A 22599-nucleotide genomic window follows, 5' to 3' on the forward strand; every position below is an offset into this window, starting at 1 on the left:
GATGTCTGTGACCCTCCAAAAGGCTCTGTCCATTTCTCTCTCCACCCCCAACCTCGGTCCTGCCTTCTTTCCCACCACCTCCTCTTCCTCCTAGTTCAGAATACTTGCAAAATGCTTCCAGAAGCCGCCATGGCAATAACTGTGCCCTGGGGCACAGAGATAATTCAGGACCTCAGCCCAGCAATGAGTAAGGCTACAAATCTGTGCACAAGACACCCACTGACACACCCACCCAACCCACATGGGACCAGGACCAGGGGCTCTCCTGACCAGCCAGTAGATGCAATCCCAATTTTGCCTAATTCTTTATTGAACGAAATATCAACAGGAAACATTGTCAAACAGGAAGCTCAAACAGGACCCTCCTCTCCTTGCAGCCCAGTATCTCTCTGGAACAGGCTTCAACCCTAGTGTTCTGGTGGGTAAGGAGGGTCAGGCCTTTCTAGGGAGGGGACACTCAGAATCAGCTTCATCTGTAAGCCCCAAAGAGGAGTCAGGGGCTGGGCCAGGGAGCTCTGGAGCTGCAGGGGGCTGGACAGATGCTACAGAGGGTGAGGGAAGGAGCTCTTGGTCTGGGGAGCACAGTAAGGCTTGGAGCTGTTGACTCATGGTCACCAGGGATTCCAGGTGCCGGAGCAGGGCTTTGTGGAGACAGGAGTCCCTGTGGAGGTGCTGGCCATAGCCAGCTGGTGCTGCTGAATAGGGATGCCAGGACTGGCGCAAGGCTGGTTCTGGGGGCCACTGCCCTCCCCCAGGACCCTGCCAAATTTCAGGCTTTGGCCAGAGCCTCCCCCTGCCTCTGGGGGCCCTCTGCCAAGCACAGATTCCCCTTGCAGCTATACTGCCTCTGCCGTGGCTCTGCTGCCAGGTGCCTCCTGGGGGAGGGGTGCCCTTCAGGGGCATACTCGGCCTCCTGTCGTCCTGCTGGTAGTATCTCTTCTCTACCTTACTGTTGAAGGAGACCATCTTTTGAACGTTCCCCACCCAGCGGCTGGACGCTGCTTTGTCCGGAAGCCCTTCCTTGGGGAGCAGCACAGCCAGCAACAGACTTGAGTGAGTGACTTCCAGACCTGGGGATGGAAGAGGAGAGACAGGAAGAGCCCCAAGTCCTGTGGGGGAGAACTATGTTCAGCTTAGCTGCAGCAGATCTGGAGGCTAGATCCCAGGAAGGGCCTCTCCGAAGTAAGATGAGGCCCATGAGATGCTAGGAAGAAAAAGTGGGAAGGTAGGGCCATCTTGGAAGATTTGAGCTCTGCAGGATCAAGGGTCCTCTGGCTGAGGCTGGGGTATGGACGGTTTGACCTGAAGACTCTCCGGACCCAGGGTCTACCTCATTGTCTCAGGACATACAGCCGGGAAAGGACAAGCGCTTTGCTCAGGAGTGGATAGGGCCCCCACCGCCGCCCTCGCTGCTGTCCTGAGCTGCACTGTGCAGGGTGTCCAGGTACAGAGGCCGAGCCTGGCCCCCCCCGAGAGCTGTAGTGAAACATCCCTCCCTCCTCTCTTAGGTGACATTTGCAGTCAAGCGTGTGTAGGCCCTGTCTCTGTCCTGCTGCCTGGGTCACATGTGGCTGTCCCAGGAGTTTCTCTTTGGGAGGTGCCTACCTTGAGAGGCAGTGTGGTGTGCTGAGGGGCTGGGTTTCTGAAGCCACGCTGCCTGGCTGTGAAGCCCAGCTCTGCTATTGACTGGCTGTGCGACTTTGCAAGTCACTTGCCTTCTTACCTCAGTTTCGTCATCGATGAGAGTCTAGTCTAATAGTACCATTCTGATAGGGTGATTTTGAGACTACAAGAATTCATCCAGGTAAAGCTTTTAGGACAATGGCTGGCACGCAGTTCACAACACAAGCGTGAGCTATTGCTGTCCCTGTTCTCACATCTGCCTGGCTGGGTAAGGAGTTCCCTTCTGGGATGCGCCTGCCTCTGCTGGTGACTGTGTCCAACCATGCCTGGTCTGGTGACCAAGTGAGCAGAGGCAGGGTCTGCTATGGGCCTTGGGCACTCACCTGGGCCCCCGAGAGGGCGCAGCCTGGTGGGCAGGGGCTGGAAGGCAGGCAGGGGCAGCAGAATCATCCCCATGTGCTCCACAGAGGCCAGGCAGTGGCGCTGCCTGTCGTTGAGGTATGAATAGAGCAGGCGGCAGTTCTGGGTGTCCTGAACCCCGTGTGGGCACAGTCTGATCACGCAGACATCCTGCAGTGGAAGGAGGGGAGCAGCTACAAGCTTAGTCTTCCTCTGCTCCTGCCAGCACCCCTGGGCTCCCTGAAACCCCTGAGAACCCCGTGAGGAAGTGTGTCCCCATCTTCCAGAGGAGGAAACAGAGGGACCTGCCCAGGTTCACACAGTGAGTCTGCAGTCACTCTGGGAACTAGACCTGGGTATCCCAAGCCAGGCCTCTGCTCCAGAGGTGGAGAGGGAGGGTGTCCAGGGGTGGGAGTAAGGTGCTAGGAGAAGAGGGGGTTCCCAAGAGTGGGCAGTTACCTTGGCCTTGGCTGGGCAGATGCTGGCCAGAAGGTCCCAGACAGTGTTGGGAGAGATGCAGCCTGCTGAGTGGATCACAGTGGGCAGAGTCTGGGGACAGGAGGAACGGCCAGTCAGACTCCCAGCTTCCCACCCACTCGGGGTGGACGCATTCCCAGCCACCTGGAAGGCTTCAGCCTGTGGCAAAGATGGGTAGGCCATATTCCAGGACACTCGGTGGCTGCCCAGAAATCTCTAATTACCCCATGGAGGCCTGTAGCCTGTCCTGGCTAAACTACAACTTCTCCAAAGCCCCTCCCTCCTCTGTCCTCTGCCCTCATCCAACACTTTAGCTGATCATTCAGTCACTCAACGATCACTCCTAAAACCCTCCTGTGGGCCCTTCTTGTTATGTGTGACAGGGAGTCCTTCACCCTGTGTGTCTCTGTAGGAATGGGGCCAACATCTCATTTGCCCCCATGCCTCACATAGGGCCAGGCACAGAGAGGGGTGCCAATGACTTGTTTTAGAATGGGAGAAAAGAAAGAAAAAGAGAGAGGGAGGGAAGAAGGAAAGGAGGGAAGGAGGGAGGTGGGTGGGTGCCTGGGATGGTCAGTGCATGAGGGAGTCCTCGGCAAGGAGGGCAGGTGCACCTGGACGAGCCGACAGCTGTGTCCCGAGACCAGCTGGGCCCTGGCCCGGAACCGCTTGATGGAGAACATGTCCAGAACACCTTCCCAGAGCAGCAGACAGGGCAGGGCCTCTGTGGGCACAGAAGATACCTGGGGCCCAGATGGAGGGACCCTAGAGGGAGGGACAGAGATGGAGCCATCAGGACTTCTCCGGCCACTCCTTTCTTTTCAGAGCAAGTCTTGAATCCCCACTGTGGGAACCAGAACATTGGCCCAAGCTTGACCTTGTGCAGGATGCAACCAGGAGGCTGGGGTACCAAGTTCCATTGCACAGATGGGGAAAGGGAGGCTCCCAAGGGAGGGAAGACTTGCCAGGGCCACACAGAAAGAAAAGCCAGTGCTCCGTCTGTTGCCCCAGCTGGTAGCCTCCCCTTAACCCTGCTGGGCTAACACCTCCCTACTCCCAGCCCCACACCTGTCCTGTGGTTCTGTGGGAGGCATCTCCCTGGCTTTGGGCATCTCTGGAGCAGGCACAGGAGTTTGGCTTAGGACTTTCTGGAAGTCCCCAAGCCTCTTGGTGGCTTTGAAGGAGCCCAGCAGCTCACTTGAAGGCTTCCAGTCTGCAAACAGCAGAGGCAGAAGCTGAAACAGGGGCAGCAGCGGGGCTGAAGCCAGCCCAGGGCTTTAGAGCCAGAGTTGAACCAGGTTCTTTTCTAGGTGACCTGGGGCACAGGCACCCCCACTCTGCCACCCTGTCCCCGGGCCACAAATCCCTGTTGCAGCTGAATTGCACACTCAGCCCCAGCCTGCCCACCACCCCTGCACCCCTCCTGGGTCCCCTCCCACCCATGCAGATGCAGCAGTCAGGGTCTAGGAAGTGGTGCTCATGCTGCCCCGTGGTGTCCTCTGATGCGATGGGCGGGGCCTGTGGGCTGCAGTCCCTGGACACCTGCGGTCCCTAGGAGGCAGAAGACAGAGGGGCAGGCTGAGAAGGTGGCTGGGGATGCCAGGAGCCCACAATGGGTTGGGGGCCCCAGGACGTGGTTAATTTTTTCTCAATAATAAATGTTGTTTGTTTTTGTGAACTCACAAAGGAAATTTGGAAAACACCAAAACTTGAAAATTGAAAAGAAAATTGCTTCTTGTCCCACCACTCAGAAACCACTGTTGCTTTTCTGGGTATTCTTTTATAATCTTTTTCTAGACACAGGGTTTGGGGGTCCTTTTCCTAAAACAGCTGGGATCACATATTCAACTTAGTGATCTCTTTCTGTCCAATAATAGTAGCACAGGCATTTGTCACGTCACATAGTCCCTGTAGCCGCTGCTGTGACGGGGTGGACTAGAGTGGACGTATCTCCTCTGTTGCTATATATTTGGGTTATTTCCAGGTTTTCACTATTATAAAATAGCACTGAGGACATCTTTGTGCAGAAAGTAGTTTCCTAAACTTTAAATTATGTCCTTAGGACAAGATTTCAGAAGCAGATGACAGAATCAGGGAGAAGGAACATTTTAAAGACTCTTGACGTCTATTGCCAAATCACTTTTTTTCCTCATACTAGAAATAGCTTTAAACATAAAACAATCATTGCTTTAGGAAGGTTTAAGAAGATTTTGAAACTCTGCTCTTATCAGCCACCTCCAGAACAGTCTCAAAGCACAGACTTTGGAGTCAGGCAGCCTGGGTTCAATTCTCAGCTCCCACTGCACATTGTGTGGCCTTGGGTAAATGGTGTCAGGTTCATCTCAGAAACGGGCAGGGAATAGCACCAACCTCCTAGGCCACTGTGAGATGTGAATGACACACTGCTTGTAAAAGGGGCACATAGTAAGTGTTCAATAAACAGTAAAGACTGTTATCATGTGTTATTTTCCCCTCCCCTCCCCACCTCCTCCTCTGTCTCTACCTCTCTGGCGCTATCTAGGTCTTTCTCCTACATTGCCATTCAGTTTGTTCAGGGAATACAAATTGATTTTATTTATTCATTTATTTATTTTCTAAGACAGAGTCTCGCTCTGTTGCCCAGGCTGGGGTGCAGTGGTGCATGTCGGCTCACTGCAATCTCTGCCTCTCGGGTTCAAGCGATTCTCCTGCCTCAGCCTCCCAAGTAGCTGGGACTACAGGTGAGCACCATCAGGCCCAGCTAATTTTTGTATTTTTAGTAGAGACAGGGTTTCACCATGTTTGTCAGGCTGGTCTCAAACTCCTGACCTCGTGATCTGCCCATCTCGGCCTCCCAAAGTGCTGGGATTACAGGCATGAGTCACCGAGCCCACACTACAAATTGATTTTGATTAGGGAGCAGCCACACCCCCTTGGGGCTCCTCCTGGCACAGGCAGAAGTTCTCCCAGTCATTGGTGGTAGGAGTGGGGAGCAGAGATTTCTGTCTGTTCACTGTCATTTCCCCAGTGCCTAGAACCATGCCTGGCACCTGGTAGGTGCCCCATAAATGTACTGACTGAGTATGGTTAAAGAGACCTGCCCCACACCCCTCTCCTGGACACAAGCTGATAAGACCCAGGTGAACATCTGGCCCACAGAACACTCGACCACAGCCAGAGTGGCCTTCTAAGAGTGACCAAAGGGAGTCAGGGGAAGTTCTGGTGGACTGCAGGAGTCTGAGGTGAAGGCTTCATGGATTCCGGGACTGCCGAGCTGCCACGTCAGGTTCTGTGCAAGCCTCGGCCAAGGGGGAGGAAGAAGCAGGATGGATATGGGGATGGAGCAGATCCTCAGTGGCAAGAGCCCTAGATTCTTGTCACTCCCGTTGGCTTTTGTCACTCCTGTGGGCTTTCCAGGTCTGAGGACAAGTTCCAGGAGGCCCTCTGGACCTGCCTGGAGCATCCCCAAATCAATCCACTGAATATAGTGGGTCTTCATTCCTTCCATCTGAAAAAGTCACTGCCTGGAACAGTGCAGCCTGCTGCTTCCCAGCAGAGATCTTGGCAGAAGGCCTGAGATTGGGGATGACTATGATGATGGGACTTAATGCCACTCATGTGAGGGCCTTGGGTTGAGGCCAAAAGGAGGGGGACCAACAGTGACAAGGCGCTGGCAGGCCTGTGCCAGCAGCACTGTCTCTTCCCATGCTCCCCTGTGCGTTAAGGATCACTGTCCCCATTTTATCACAAATAAGTCGGGCCTCAGAGCAGTCAGGTGACATGCCCAAGGCCACACCACTGGTGAGGCGAGGTGCGGGACTCCCAGGCATGGGCTCTGCCCAGCACCAGGTCAGGCTCCAGCTTACCACCAAATCCTCCAGGGTCAGTGTCTGGTCCATGTCCCGCTGGATCTCCACTTCACCTTTGTGGGTCATTTTGGAGGCTGGAAGTCTGCACGGCTCCTTCTGTTGCTGCTCAATGATATCCAGGCCCTGAAGAGGAGGAGCAGCCTAAGCTGAGCCCACTTAGGGGGCCTCTGGCTATCAAAAGCCCAAGTGCTCACTTACCTCCCTTGAGGCCCTCTCTTGTGATTCCCCTCTCCTCAACACTTTTACTTCTACCATACCCCTCCCCTGGGAAGCCCTCCACCCTTAGTGCTACCTCTCCATATTCCACTGATTCACCCTTCAAATCCTGCCTCCTCCAGGAAGCCTTCCTCGATTCCACTTTCACCCACAGGTCAGTTCAACCTCTGACTGTACCTCATCCTCTTCTGGGAAGGGTATGGTATGGCTGTAACAGTGCAGGCTTTGAAGTCCCCACTGGGCCATTAATAAAGATTCATAAGGTGGTATGGCCTGGGGCAAGCACTTAGGGCTCTAAACCTCAGTTTATCTGTTTGTAGGAATTTAGTGAAAAGCACTATATTAAACAACATATAGAGAGTGCTTAGCCTGGAACATGGCTCATAGCAAATGCTAGTTGTAAATCTTACTGTCGATCAATGTCACTCTATCTGCAATCCTCCCTGAAAGCCTGTGTCTCCTTCCCTAACAACCCCAGGAGGACAGTGGGTTCCCTCCTCTCGTGGGCTCAGCCTTGCAGGCATGAGATCTGTGCAACTGCACAGGGCCCTGCGCTTAGGAGGCCCCTGCATGGCTTAGTGGTCTGTTGTCGTCACCGTGCAATTCTTAGCAGTTGAACAGAGGGCCCCTAATTTTCATTCTGCACTGGCTCCTGAAAATTATAAAGCCAGTCCTGATCCTGGGCCCCACAGAGCCCGGACGGAAGCTCAGCCTATAGGGATGGATTCACCTGATGGACTCTGGTTATTCCTTCTAATCAGCTCAGTGTCTTCCACAGCAGGGGCTAGAGGGCCTTGCCCCATCCCAGTGGCCTCAGCCCCTAAATCAGTCCCTTTTTCTCTCACTGGACCACCAACAAGCATGAGGTAAGCATTCTCTAAAGCCTGCTCAGTGCCACAGCTTCCCAGTCCCCAAGCAGTTCCCAGGCAGGGACAGACCCAAGCACACAGGGCCAAGGGCATCACGTCTCTACCAAGCTTCCCCAGTCCCTTTCATTTCCACCCCTTCTCCTGTTGTGGGAAGGATCTCTCTGACTCCCCGTCTGCCTTCTGTTTCCTTGTTTCTGTCTTTCTGAGTTCCTCCTCCCTCTCTTCCTGTCTCTGTCTCTCCCTCCTCCACCCTCAGGCCACCCTCTCTGTTCCTACATCCCCTTACCGTCCTGACTGAGCTCAGCACTCACCCGTTTCTCCTCCTGGTCCCGCCAGCGGGCCAGCTCCTGGGGGGCCAGCTGCCTCGAGCTCATCCGCACCAGGTCATAGGGGTTGACATCTCCATGAACCACTTTGAGAAACAGGTCCTGTGGGGGCAGGGGGCAGGGCTGCAGCACATGGCTGAAACAGCCCCCCACCTCACATCCTGCAGGGGCTATGAGCCTCAGACAGGGGACCCGGCCCAGCCCAAAACCCTGCTTACCAGGTTCCTGGGGTCCCGCAGGTTGAACAGCAGGCTGCGGTACTTGGTCTTGTAGCGGCCGTTGGTGCCTTGCGTCAGGTCCCAGAGGGCTGCCTCAATGCCAGCAGCGATGCCCTCCACCACCTCCTCACTCAGCACCAGGTCTGGGAGCTCCCGAAGGCTGTGGAGGCCAGGGCAGGGCATGGCCATGAGCCCGGGAGGCTCGCCAGGCACTTGGTCTCAGAGGGAGGCAGATGGGTGGGCAGCAGGGTCTGGGACAACTTGTTCCTGTTGTGGGTGTTTCCCTGTAGGAACCTAGTTATTCTCACCCCAATTCTGTGAGGAGGAAATAGGATCATTCTCCATTTACAGATGGGGTTACGAGGGCTCAGAGAAAATAAGGGCTTACTCACAGCCGTGTAATTAGTGGCAAAAGCAATACTGGAAACCTGACAGTCTGATTCGTCAGCCGGTGCTCCGTCTCTGGCCCATGGGATGTGTGGGATGTGTGTGGAGGGTAGGAAGCCCAGGTCAGGTCAGAGTAAGGCCTGAGTCAGGGGAGGGAATGGAGCCCTGGCCCTGGGTGTCATCTGTCATTGACTCGCTGTGTGGCTTTTGCAAAGTCTGACCCCCTTTGGGCCTTGGTCTCCCCATCAGCAAATGAGAGCTCTGGGCTCAGGTCTCTGAGCTGCTCCCAGCATAGGCTCTCATCATCTGAAAGCATCTGCTGCAGGTGACATTGACATGGCTGGACCTGAGCCGAGGCTGAGAGCTGCCACAGCTGAGTGGGGAAACACAGCCTTGAAGCCAGAGACCCAGCTTCAAATTTCAGCCCTCCAATGGCATTTTGTGTGGCCAAGGGACCTTGCACACCTACCAAACGGGGTTAGCCAGATACCCAGAAGCCCTTAGAACGTGGCAGGGCCCCAGAGGCGGGGCATGTGAGGGCGTCCCTTGGGATGTCAGCGTAGTGGGGAGCAGGGCCTCACCGAGTCCACAGCACCTCCTGCATGGAACGGACAACAGTGCCCCGCACCCCGATATACAGGGATGGCTTCTCCTGTTGGAGCTGAGCTGTAGGGAGAGAATGTCACAGGCTCCCAGGGGTGTCCAGGGGAAAGGGGAGGGGCTGACTCAAGGCTGATGGGCTTAGGCAGACAGGAGAGGAGCGCCACCCTCAAAGACCTAGACCCCTCTCTCCATCCATCTGAGAGCCAAGCCCAGGCAAGCCAGCAGCCCCAACCCCTTTGGGGAAGAGCTGCAGGCTGATGGGATGCGGGGAGAGAAGAGTCCAAGCAGGGGCTAGAACCAGGAGCAAGGCCCAAGTCCTCCCCAGACCCCAGCAGTGTCTGGAAGGCAGGGGGCAGCAGAGGAGCCTCCCTCCAGGGCCCTTCACCTGAGTCCTCCGCCCCCTCCTCCAGCACAGGTTCCTCTTCTTCAGCCTCCATTGGGCCACTCTGTAGCAGAGGTGAGATGAACTGAGGCTGTGCTGGTGGGCCTGGCCTTCCAGCCCAGGAGACACTGCTTCCTCTAGTCACCTCCTCACTCCCACATCCTCCCTGACCCATGCTCCAGCGAAGGAGGCACATGGCCAGGACAGAAGCACTCCCCTGGTGACATGCAGGGTCTAAGGTGGGGTCGCCAAGGGACAGGGAACCGCTTCTTCAAGGGTGGAAGGGGTCAGAGAGGCCACCAGAGTCCCATGCTGTGCCTCCTGAAGGAGGAGGCTGGAAAACCTTGGGGCAGGGAGCAGGACAAACTAGTCGGCCGGAAATGGAGGCCAGGGACTGTTCCCTCCCCAGATGCACTGGAGGCCCAGCCTCTTCCTCCTGCAGTCCACCCTGAATTCAGAGCTGCAGTACAAAGTCCACATGGAGGCAGGCCAGCCATCCCACTGGGGCCTAACCCTGCCTCTGGCTATTCTGTGTGATAGCGAGCAAGTGGCATCCTCTCTCTGAGCCTTGGTGAAATCTCTGTGAATCAGGTGTGAAGCTGCCTCTCTCAGCAGGATTAAATGATGTCACGTGTTCTGTACCTGGCACCCAGCAGGGCCCTGCACCATGGGTCTTTTCTTCCTTCTGAGCCTCTTGGCAGGTAAGAGCGAGCTGACCTCCATCAGGTCCTCCAGAACCTCCAGCTTTGGTGCCAGCTGCCCCCCTGCCTGGCCATGGCTGACAGCCCCCAGGAGATGGATCACTGGCCTGGAATCCAGCTGCGGGGGAGACGGCACTTCAGAAGCAAGCGGGGCCAATGGCTGTCCCCACCTTCAGAGTACTCCCCTCACCTGTAATTGGTTCATGTCTCTCTCCCACTGGACTGTAAGCTCTGTGAGGATAGACAGCATGCCTGTCTTGGGCCCCCCTGTATTCCCAATAACTGGAAAAGGCCTGGCCCATAGCGTTCAGTGAATGTTTGCTACCTGGCTAGCCTCTGTCCCAGGAGAGAAGCCTGTCTCCATCCCCATCCCTTCTCAACCTCCCCTTAACCCCCAGTCACATTCAGAGTTAACTGGACTCTGTGCCAGGACCCTCTCGCCCTCCTGACCGTAGAGGCATCTCATCAGGAGGGACATGCCCTGTTCTGACTCCACCTCCTCCTGCTCAAATCTCTGTCATGCCCCTTTCAAGGGTCACTGACTTGCTCTCTGCCTCTCCCTTAAAGCAGCCAAATGCAGTCATCATCTTTTGTAACTGCTGATCACTTCTCTATTGCTGATTTAAAAAAAAAAAATCCCTTCATGACCATTTCAAGGTGCAGAGTAGATTTTGTTCTTCTAATGAACTACAGAATCTATCCTGCTCCCCTTTTTGCTATGGCTGCCAGGAAGCTCAGTGTTAACTTTGAGCCTAGCAGTTGTACCTTTCCAGGATTGGTGGAGAGTAAAGTGTTGTAACAGTATTCCCCCTTCTCCTTCCTCTTTTTTTGCTTTCTTTAGGCTTTTAGCCCATTTTAAGTGTGTTTTGATTCCTTTAATTTATTGCAAACCACAGGGAATTGTTTTAAAAGTAGGTGAGTCTGAAAACTAATCCTTAAATGAATGATCATGAAATGGTCAGTAACCAAGGTCTGCAGGAAACGAAAAGCCTAAGACCCAGCATTAGAGAGGGAGGGGAGCACTAGGATGCTGGGGGAGGGCAGACTGAGTGGGGGTAGGATCACATCTACTGTGCAGGAACCCTCCCCCTCCACCCCACCTAAGGAAAGGGAGGAAGAAAAGCAGTAACAAACAGCAAAAACCTACGTAATACACAAGCTTCACCCCATGGGGTATTCTTACTTCCTCCTTGAAGAGAAAGAGGATGCAGAGATTAGAATCCAGAGGACCCAGCCACCCCATGGCGGGGAATTCACAAAAAGACGATATTCTTGTTGAAAGGGTGAGTGTTCAGTGTTCACTGAATTATACTTACAGCAAAAAAGTTGTCTATCGAAGGGAAAATGGTTAACAAGAAAACGTCCATCAGGCCAGGCTCGGCTCACACCTGTAATCCCAGCACTTTGGGAGGATAAGGTGGGCAGATCACCTGAGGTCAGGAGTTCAAGACCAGCCTGGCCAACATGGTGAAACCCTGTCTCTCCTAAAAATACAAAAATTAGCCCGAGTGGTAGCAGGCGCCTATCATCCTAGCTACTCAGAAGGCTGAGGCAAGAGAATCACCTGAACCCAGGAGGTGGAGGTTGCAATAAGCCGAGATCACACCACTGTACTCCAGCCTGGTGGATAGAGGGAGGCTCTATCTCAAAAGAAAAAAAAAAAGTCCATCAAAGGGAAAATGGTTAGTACATGGTGACACTTCATACTTCTATGTATCTTACAAAGGGTAAGGAAGTCATCATAAAAATGACCACTCGTTGAGGGCTTATGAAGTAGCTGGTCCCACAGGAAGCACATCATGCAGGCTTTTAAGGTCTCAGAAGGACACCATGAGGTATATACTATTTCTATCCCCATTTTACAGATGAGGAAACTGAGGCTTAGAGAGGGTCTGAAAAGTCCTATACCTGCTAAGCTGCAGAGCTAGCATTAGAACCTCACTCTGTCTGACTCCAAAACCCAAGCACTTAACTCAGGGGCTATGTGGAGACATGGAAAGATGTCATGAAGTATTATTGGGAGGAAAAGGAAAAACAGGTTACAGAACAGTATCAGTTGCATAAGCCCATTTATGTAAACATATATTCATAGATACATAATAGAGGTTATCTCTGGAGAATGAAATTCCAGCGAGACTTTCACTTTCTACTTGTAGATACTTGGGTATTCATGTTATTCAAAATGAGCATGTATTTCTTTTGTAACCAGAAACATCTTTTTTTTATTAAAAACAAGTTCAGAACAATACATGTAGTGTGCTACCCTTCCTGTTACAGCCAGAATGAATTTTTAAATTTGTATTTGCTTGAATATGAATAAAATATTACAGGAAGTATCTGCAAGAACCTATATAACCCTGGCTGCCAGTAGGGAAGCGACTGGGTGCTGAGAAAGATGAGTTTCACTTTTTTTGAACCATGGAAATGACCAGCCTTTCAAAAAAAGTAAATTGACAAAGAGGGAGAAAAACAAAGAAAAGGGGTGTGGGAAGAAGAGGAGCAGGAAAAATATCAAGACCAGCCCTTCACAGTTCAAAGCCTTCTGGCTGGCCCCCGTCTCAGGGGTCCTAACGCCAGCGTTATGTGGCTCCAAAAGAACAGGCAGGAGAATGAGACAAGTGAAGCCTTTCAACACTGGACGTATCAGACCAGAATACAAACTACGTATGTATCATACGTTTAAAGAAGTAAAAGAAAGAGGTGAACGCATGAGTGAAGGACAAAAAAAAAAAAAAAAAAACCCTACAAAAAACAACCAGGCAGATTTGGTTGGGATCCAAACACAACTTCTGGAAATGAAAAATATAACAATCTTCATTAAAGTTTACAAACTCAATATATAGGTTTAATAGCATACTAAATGTCACTGACACAAATCAGCTAACTGGACAATAGATTTAAATAAATTATCCAGAATCTTCACAGCAGACACTGAAGCACCAAGAGACATATCACACCTGTAATCTCAGCACTTTGGGAGGCCAAGACAGGAGGATCGCTTGAAGCCAGAAGTTCAAGAGCAGCCTGGGAAACATAGCAAGATCCTGTCTCTATATAAACAAGCGGGAAAAAAAAAAAAAAAGCCAGGCGTGGTGCTGTGCACCTGTAGTCCCAACTGCTCAGGAGCTGAAGCGACAGAATTGTTTGAGCCTGAGAAGTCAAGGCTGCAGTGAGCTGTGATCACACCACTACACTCTAGCCTTGGTGACACAGCAAGATGCCATCTCAGCATAAAGGAAAGGAAAAAGGAAGAAAGAAAGGAAAGAAAAGAGGGAAGGAAGGGAGGGAGGGAGGGAAAAGAAAGACAGATAGAGAGAAAATGATTAATTAATCTAACTGAAGTTCCACAAAGAGAGGAAAGAGAATGTGTAGAAGCAGTGTTTAAAGAAATACGGCTAATATTTTCTCAAAATTGATAAAAGACAGCAATTTACAGACTCAAAAAGCTCAGTGAATCTCAAACAGAATAAATAAAAGGAAGTTCATACCTAGATACATCAACACTCATGATAAGGAGATAGTTACAAGCATAAAGAAAAAAATAATAGCTAACACTTGAATAGCACTTAAAATGAGCTACATTTGTGGCGAGTGCTTTACATATCAGTTAATTTAACCCTCACCGCAATCCTATGAGGTAGGTACTGGTACTATTATCTCTCCCATTTTACAAAAGAGGAAACTGAGGCATGCAAAGGCATGGGGAGGTTAATCAGCTTGTTCAGTGTCACACAGCTAGAAAACCAAAGAGCTGGGATTTAAATCCAGGCAGTCTGATTCCAGAGGCCATACCTTCAACTACTACACTATGATCCCATTCACCAAAATGCATTTTATCTATAAAGGAATGGCAATGAGACTAATAGATACTTTCTCAATAGTAACAATGAAAAGCAAAACATAGAAAAATAATATTTCGATGTGCTTAAGGAAAATAACTATCAATTGTGGACCCAGACAAAATACTTCTGAAGTATAAAGAAGAAATAAAGATACCATAGAGAAAATCAACAGAGTTGTTTTTCTTGATAATTTTGTTTTGTTCAATAAACAAAATGCTAAAAGATAAACCTGAGGCAGAAGGAAGGAAAAATGATCCCAAATAGAAAAGCTGAGATGAAAGGAGGAATTTTAAGCAAAGAAAATGATGAAGCTGTTGTTAAATCTAAATAAACATTGTATGAAACTATAATAACAGTGTGTAATTTGGGGATTAAAAAAATATAGAACCAATTTACTGGATAACTACAGCACAGAAATTGAAAATCTACATGCTTGGAATTACATCATTCCAAGATCCCTACGTCATTTTGGAGGAAGATAAAGATTCTAACGACCTTCATACTTTGATAAGTCAGTTATTTGTGCTCAAATTTCTAAGAGAACCACCAAAAAAACATAAGCTGAGGATAGGAAACATCTAAACCACAGAGGAATAAAAAGGGTAAGAAAAAATAATCCAAAAGGAGGCAATGAAACAAAGAAAGTGAAGAAATGCAAAACACACGCAAAGCACAAAACAGGCTGGGCGGGATGGCTCATGCCTATAATCCCAGCACCTTGGGAGGCTGAGGCAGGACGATTGCTTGAGCTCAGGAATTCAAGACCAGCCTGGCCCACACAGCCAGATCCCGACACTGCTAAAAATGTTTTTAAAAGAGCCAGGCCCAGCGACATGTACCCATAGTCCCAGCTGCTTGAGAGGCTAAGGTGGGAGAATCGTCAGCTGGGGATCAAAGCTGCAGTGAGCTATGATCATGCCCCTGAACTCCAGCCCAGACAACAGAATGAGGCTGTGTCTCAAAACAAAGCACAAAATAAAATGGTAGGAGTAGACGTAAATAAATCAATAACTATAACAAATGTAAATGAACTAATGTAATACTTTGGAAAAATACAAAAATGATCAGATCTTTAAGGAAAGATAATACAATTATAAAGTCTTTATGAGACCCATTTCTAAAACATAATGACGTAAAAAGGTTAAAATAACATAATGGAATAATATATGAACAGGCAAATACCAACCAAAATAAAGCTTTATAGCTATATTAACAGTCAGATAAAACAGACTTTAAGGCAAAAAAATCACTAGAGGCAAAGACTCGACTACACAATGATATGCAGTTTTACCAGGAAGCTGTAACAACTCTAAATTTATAAGTATCGAAACGCATCAGCTCAAAAATATAAAGCAAAAAATGGTAGAACTGTAAGCAAAAGACAAATCCACCACGATAGCAAGAACATTTCATGTGCCTCTCCAACTATTGATAAATAGAGCTGACAAAAGAATCAGTAGGAATAAAAAATAATGAAAACAACAAGCTTAATCTGTATATATATATATATATATATATATATATATATATACAGAATATTATTCCTAGTAACTAGAGAATACATGTTCTTTTCCAGTATACATGTAACATATATAAAAATTGAGCAAAGCCTGGGCCAAAAAGCAAATTATCAATAGATTTCAAAAGACTTTAGATCATCCCTGCCCAACAGAAACATAAGCCACATGTGTACTTTTAAAATGTAGCCACATTTTAAACAGTGAAATTAATTTTGTATTTTATTTAATTCACCATATCAATATATTATCATTTCAACATGTAATCAATATGAAAAACTATTAATAAGATTCTTACATTCTACTTTTTTTCTTAGTCTTTGAAATTCAGTGTATGTTTTACACTTAGAGTACATCTCAATTTGGACTAACCAAATTTCAAGTGCTCAATAGACATGAGTAACCAGTGGCTATCAGACAGTGTAACTCAGATGAAGACCAACTTCTCAGACCACAATATGATTCAGTTAGAAGGCAATAATGACAACATCAACACAAGATTATGTTTGGAAATTAAGAAATACACTTTTAGCCAGGCGTGGTAGCTCATGTCTGTAATCCCAGCACTTTGGGAGGCCGAGGCGGGTGGATCACCTGAGGTCAGGAGTTTGAGACCAGCCTGGCCAACATGGCGAAACTCCATCTCTACTAAAAATACAAAAATCAGCCTGGCGTGGTGGCACACGCCTGTGATCTCAGCTACTCGGGAGGCTGAGGTATGAGAATTACTTGAACCTGGAAGGTAGAGGTTGCAGTAAGTCAAGATAGCACCACTGCACTCCAGCCTGGGGGACAGAGCCAGACTCTGTCTCCAAAAAAAAGAAATATACCTTAAATAACACATAGGTCAAAAAAAAATTGTAGTTAAAAATGATAAAAATAGGCCAGGTGAGGTGGCTCACACCTGTAATCCCAGCACTTTGGGAGGCCAAGGCGGGTGGATCACAAGGTCAAGAGATTGAGGCCATCCTGGCCAACATGGTGAAACCCTGTCTCTACTAAAAAATACAAAAATTAGCTGGGTGTGGTGGTGCGCGCCTGTAGTCCCAGCTACTGGGGAGGCTGAGGCAGGAGAATTGCTTGAACCCGGGAGGTGGAGGCTACAGGGAGCCCAGATCATGCCACTGCCGTCTAGCCTGGCACCTGGCAACAGAGTGAGACTCTGTCTCAAAAAAAAAGATAAAATATTGAGGTTGAATGATAATAAGACTGTATGTATGTAAAGACTATGAATACAGCAAAAGTGATAATTAAAAGATTCCTCTATAGTTTTAAATGACTTAATTAGAAAGGAAAAACTGCAGAAAACTAATGAGCTAAATATAATGTTTAAGACTTTATAAATAACAGAATAAACTGAAAGGAAGATCACGTCGACAACGAACATAAATGGAGAGGGGAACAAACCAAAACTCGGTTCTTGAAAAAACTGACAATTCTCTGACAAGACTGATTAAGGCAAAGAGAGAAGGTATACCTAGGTAATATTTGGAACATATCATTACAAATGTACAGTCCTCAAAGATAAGAGGCTCTTGTGAAATACCATTTGCCAACATACTGGTAAATTTGAAAACTCAGATGAAACAGATATCTAGAAAAGTAGGCCAGGCGCGTGGCTCACGTCTGTAATCCCAGCACTTTGCGAGGCCAAGGCAGGAGAATCACAAGACCAAGATATCAAGACCATCCTGGCCAAGCCCCGTATCTACTAAAAATACAAAAATTAGCTGGGCATGGTGGCATGCACCTGTAGTCCCAGCTACTCAGGAGGCTGAGGCAGGAGAATCACTTGAATCCAGGAGACGGAGGTTGCAGTGAGCTGGGATCATGCCACTGCACTCCAGCCTGGCAACAGGGCAAGACTCCATCTCAAAAAAGAAAAGTACAACTTACCAAAATTGATTCAAGAGAAAAACAACACTGAATAAACCTATAGCTGTAAGATAAATTGAATCAATAGGGAAGAAAACATCTTTCCTAAAGAAAGCATCAGTCCAGACTTTTTTTTAAACCAGCCATTCTATCAAAATGTGCAAAGAACAAATAATTCCAATCTTAAATACATTATGCCAGAGAATAGAAAACAAAAAGACAATCCACAATTCATTCTATGAAGCTAGCAAAACCCTGATACCAAAATCTCACAAGGGTAGTATGAGAACAAATCATCTCAGGCCAGTTAATTCATCAATTGAACTACAAAAAACCCCAAACAAAATATGAAATTGAATTCACAAGATATAAAAAAGATGTACCATTATCAAATTGGGTTTGTTCCAGCAAGGCAAGAACTTAACATTTTTAAAAGCTTAACATTAAAACAAACAAACAACAACAACAAAAACTCAGGGCTGGTGCAATAGCTCATGCCTGTAATCCCAGCACTTTGGGAGGCCAAGGCAGGCAGATTACCCGAAGTCAGGAGCTTGAGACCAGCCTGGCTTGTGCAGCGAAACCCCATCTCTACTAAAAATACAAAAATAATCCAGGCATGGTGGTGGGCACCTGTAATCCCAGCTCCTTAGGAGGCTGAGGCAGGAGAATCGCTTGAACCTGGGAGGCAGAAGTTACAGTGAGCCGAGATCAAGCCATTGCATTCCAGCCTGGGTGACAGAGCGAGACTCTGTCTCAAAAAAAAAACTAAAAACAAAAACCAATTCCTTAAATAAACATTAATAAATTCGAGGATAAAAATCATATTATCTTAGAAACAAAGAAAACACATTTGATTAAATGCACTGTGCATTCAGAATAATTAGCAAACAAGGAAGAGAAGGACATTTCCTTTACCTGATAAAGAGCATCTATACAAAACACATAGCAAGTGTAGGACAGGTGCAGTGGCTCATGCCTGTAATCCCAGCATTTTGGGAGGTCGAGGTGTGCGGATCACTTGATATCAGGAGTTCGAGACCAGCCTGGTCAACATACTGAAACCCCATCTCTACTAAAACACAAAAAATTAGCCGGGCATGGTGGCAGGCACCTGTAATCCCAGCTACTTGGGAGGCTGAGGCAGGAGAATCGTTTGAACTCAGGAGGTGGAAGTTGCAGTGAGTTGAGATCAAGCCATTGCACTCCAGCCTGGGCAACAAGAGTGAAACTCTGTCTCAAAACAAAACAAAACAAAATTTAAAAAACCTAGCAAGTGTCATACTTAAGGTGAAATTATGACGCCATTTCCTTTAAAATCCAAAACAAGTCATGGGTTCCTTGCTATCACCACTTCTATGCAACATTAAACTAACAGTCTTAGCACAGTAAGGAAAGAGAAGGGAAGAGAAATGTAAAGAATTGGAAAGGAAATAACAAAAACTGTCATTTGTCTACATAGGATTGCCTACATAGAAAACAAAATCCAAATAGATCAATTATATAGATTAATAAAAGCAAGATTTCTGGGTGCAAAATCAATAAACAAAACTCAATTGTGGTTTTACATGGGAGACAGTGTAGAAATGCAAAACATATGCAAAGCACAAAACATATGCCCGGCACTTTGGGAGGCCGAGGCAGGTGGATCACCTGAGGTCAGGAGTTCAAGACCAGCCTGGCCAATATGGTGAAACCCTGTCTCCATACAAAAATTAGCTGGGTGTGGTGGTGGATGCCTGTAGTCCCAGCCACTCAGGATGCTGAGATAGGAGAACTGCTTGAACCCAGGAGGCAGAGGTTGCAGTGGGCCAAGATCACACCACTGCACTCTAGCCTGGGTGACAGAGTGAGACTCCATATCTCTCTCTCTTTCTCTCTCAATCTCTCTCTCTCTCTCTCTCTCTCTCTCTCTCTCTCTCTATATATATATATATATATATATATATATATATATATGTATGTATATGTGTATACACACACACACACACACACACACACATATAATAGCATCAGTAAATATAAAGTAGTACAAGGAGACATGCACCTCTGATGGAAAGAACATACCACCACCTATGAAGTAGTTCAGGCCAAAAGCTGAATCCAGTTCTAATAAAACCTCTAGATTCAACTACCAGTTCACAGCCTAAAGTGAAGACAGAGGAACATGTTTAACTATAGTACAGGATGCAAAAATTACAAGACAATCTAATTTCTTCAAAAAAAGAGAAAAAGATTGCAAGAAAAAACAAGATATGGAGGGAGAATCTATAGTTTAAAAGACTTAAAAGAGACATCAACCAATCAGAGTGTGGACCTTATTTGTACCCTGACTTTAAAAAGACAAGCTATAAAAATAAGTTGCTGGCCAGGTGCAGTGGCTCACGCTTGTAATGCCAACACTTTGAGAGGCCAAGGTGGGTGGAATGCTAGAGCTCAAGAGTTTGAGATCAGCCTGGGCAACATGGCAAAACCCCATCTTTACAAAAAGTACAAAAAATTAGCCGGGCGTGATGGCACATGCCTGTAGTCTCAGCTACTCAGGAGGCTGAGATATGCGGATCGCTTGAGCCCAGGAGGTGAAGGTTGCAGTGAGCCGAGACCATGCCACTGCACTACAGCCTGGGAAACAGCAGGACTGACTCTCAAAAAAAAAAAAAATTGATTGATTAATTAATTTTTTTAAATAGTCATCTTTATGAAACTATTGCAAATTTGGATATTAAATGAATTTTGATGATTTTCAGGCAAGATAACACATGATGGCTAGGGTTGGGTGTAAGCACAAAAGGATTCATTCCAGGGGTCAGCAATCTTTTTTCTGTAAAGAGGCAGAGAGAAAATATTCTAGGCTGAGTGTGGTGGCTCAAACCTGTAACCTTAGCACTGTGGGACACTGAGGTGGGTGGTTCACCTGAGGTCAGGCTATCAAGACCAGCCGGGCCAACATGGTGAAACCCTGTCTCTACTAAAAATACAAAAATTAGCCAGGTATGGTGGTAGGCACCTATAATCCCAGCTACTTGGGAGACTGAGGAGGAAAATCACTTGAACCCAGGAGGTAGAGGCTGCAGTGAGCTGAGATTGCACCACTGCACTCCAGCCTGAGGGACAGAGCAAGAATCGGTCTCAAAAAAGAAAAAAAAAAAAAACAGAAAATATTTTAGGACTGCCAAGTGACAGTTTCTCTTCTTTAGCAAACTCTAGCCAGGCTCCTCTGAATCTCCTTCTCAGCTAGGCCTCAAACTTTGTCTGTAAAGACTTGAACAGACACTAACATCATTTCTAAGAGATCATGGCACATCCCTAAGATGACTCTGGCCCTCTTAAAAGTAGCTGCCTGGCCAGGCACAGTGGCTCAAGTCTGTAATCCCAGCACTTTGGGAGGCTGAGGTGGTGGATCACGAGGTCAAGAGATCGAGACCATCCTGGTCAACATGGTGAAACCCTGTCTCTACTAAAAATACAAAAAATTAGCTGGGCATGGTGGCGCGTGCCTGTAATTCCAGCTACTCAGGAAGCTGAGGCAGGAGAATTGTCTGAACCCAGGAGGTGGAGGTTGCGGTGAGCTGAGATCACGCCATTGCACTCCAGCCTGGGTAACAAGAGCAAAACTCCCTCTCAAAAAAAAAAAAGTAGCTGCCTAAGAAAACTCAAGTCTGCCTCCAAACGTACTGTTTGTTCTAGCCAACACCTGAGGGTAGGACCTCTGCCTCCAATCTCTACCAGAGGATAGAATCCTAACTTGGTGAAATCCAACATGATCAAACCCCATCTCCACTAAAAATACAAAAATTAGCCAGGCGTGGTAGCCATGCCTGTAAGCCCAGTTACTTGGGAGGCTGAGCTCATGCCACTGAGCTCACGCCACTGCACTCCAGCTTGGGCAACAGAGTGAGACCACATCTCAAAAAAAATAAGGTGCAAGATTTTTTATGGAGAAAATATAAAGACATAAAGATCAAAATAAATGAATATACTATGTTCATGGATTGGAAGACTCAATATTGTAAAGATGGTAGTTCTCAGCAGGGTGCGGTGGTTCATGCCTGTAATCCCAACACTTTGGGAGGCCAAGGCAGTCAGATCACTTGAGCCCAGGAGTTCAAGATCACCCTGGGCAACATGGTGAGACCCCCATCTCTTAAAAAAAAAGTTAGTTTTCCTCAAGCTGATTTATAGGTTCAATATGTTTCCAATCAAGATCCCAACCTCTGCATGTGTGTGCGTGTGTGTGTGTGTGTGTGTGTGTGTGTGTCTGGAAATTGAAACTCTGTCTCCAAAACCAAACAAAACAAAAAAAGCTGGGCACAGAAGCACATGCCTGTAATCCCAGCACTATGGGAGGCTGAGGTGGGCAGGTCAAGCGATGAAGACCATTCTGGCCAAATATGGCAAAACCTCATCTCTACTAAAAATACAAAAATTAGCTGGGTGTGGTGATGTGCCTGTAGTCCCAGCTACTTGGGAGGCTGAGGCAGGAGACTCGTTTGAACCAGGGAGACAGAGGTTGCAGTGTGAGCTGAGATCACGCCACTGCACTCCAGCCTGGCAGCAGATCGAGACTCCGTCTCAAAAAAAAAAAGTATTTTCTTAAATAAGCTGGGCATGGTGGCACATGCCTGTAGTCCCAGCTACTCAGGAGTCTGAGGTGAGAGGACTGTTCAGGCCCTGGAATTCAAGGCTGCAGTGAACTATGATCTTACCACTGCACTCCAACCTGGGTGACAGAGCAAGACCCTGTCTTTCACAAAAAAATAATTTAAAAAAGAACTCCTCCTACAAATCAACAAGGAAAAGTTAAACAACCAAAAAAACTTTTTTGGCAAAAGACTTAAGAATAACCCAAATGCATGAAAAGATGCTCCTTAGTAAGAGGGCAGTGAAAATTCAAACAACACTAAGACACCACAGCGTACCTCCATTTCAGCAAAAAATCCAAGTCTGATACAGTCACAGCTTGGCAAAGATGTGAAGTCACCAGAACATTTATATACTGCTGATGGGGGTGTATACTGTCTCAACCACTTTAGAAAACATGTGTGCACCCTATAACCTAGCAATTCCACCCCAGAAAATATTCCCTGGAGATACTCTTGCCCATATGTACCAAAAAACATACGAAACTAAGCATAGCAGCACCATATGTAGTAGTAAAAAAAACAAAAAAACCCAAATGTCCACGTGGAGTCAACAAATAAATAACTAGTGGCATATTCACGCAATGGCGGTACCTGGTGCCAACACTTAGGAACTGTGTGATCTTGGGAAAGTTACTTAATCTCTCTGTGCCTCAGTTTTCTCATCAGTAACATG

General features: G+C 47.7%; 1 protein-coding gene across 3 annotated transcripts in view; it reads right to left on the reverse strand.

Annotated features, from left to right (window-relative positions):
• Nucleotides 1-287: 287 nt before the first annotated feature.
• Nucleotides 288-22599, reverse strand: part of SPOCD1 (SPOC domain containing 1) — a 29119-nt gene continuing 6807 nt past the window's right edge. Inside the window, exons 3-15 of one of the 3 annotated variants that reach the window (XM_035308552.3) lie at nt 11197-11238; nt 9991-10167; nt 9352-9412; nt 8945-9029; nt 7977-8136; nt 7744-7860; nt 6345-6470; nt 3939-4050; nt 3568-3712; nt 3114-3264; nt 2482-2571; nt 2007-2193; nt 289-1070 (exon numbers count right to left, since the gene is read on the reverse strand). In XM_035308552.3, coding sequence (XP_035164443.2) covers nt 433-1070; nt 2007-2193; nt 2482-2571; nt 3114-3264; nt 3568-3712; nt 3939-4050; nt 6345-6470; nt 7744-7860; nt 7977-8136; nt 8945-9029; nt 9352-9412; nt 9991-10167; nt 11197-11238 — 2091 coding nt within the window. In that variant the 3' untranslated portion in view covers nt 289-432. Of the gene's footprint in view, nt 1071-2006; nt 2194-2481; nt 2572-3113; nt 3265-3567; nt 3713-3938; nt 4051-6344; nt 6471-7743; nt 7861-7976; nt 8137-8944; nt 9030-9351; nt 9413-9990; nt 10168-11196; nt 11239-22599 lie in introns of all 3 variants that reach the window. The other 2 variants (XM_078333001.1, XM_035308553.3) reach the window with 2 other exon arrangements.

The sequence above is a fragment of the Callithrix jacchus genome, chromosome 7 (genome assembly GCF_049354715.1).
Source record: "Callithrix jacchus isolate 240 chromosome 7, calJac240_pri, whole genome shotgun sequence".
Taxonomy (NCBI): Eukaryota; Metazoa; Chordata; class Mammalia; order Primates; family Cebidae; genus Callithrix; species Callithrix jacchus.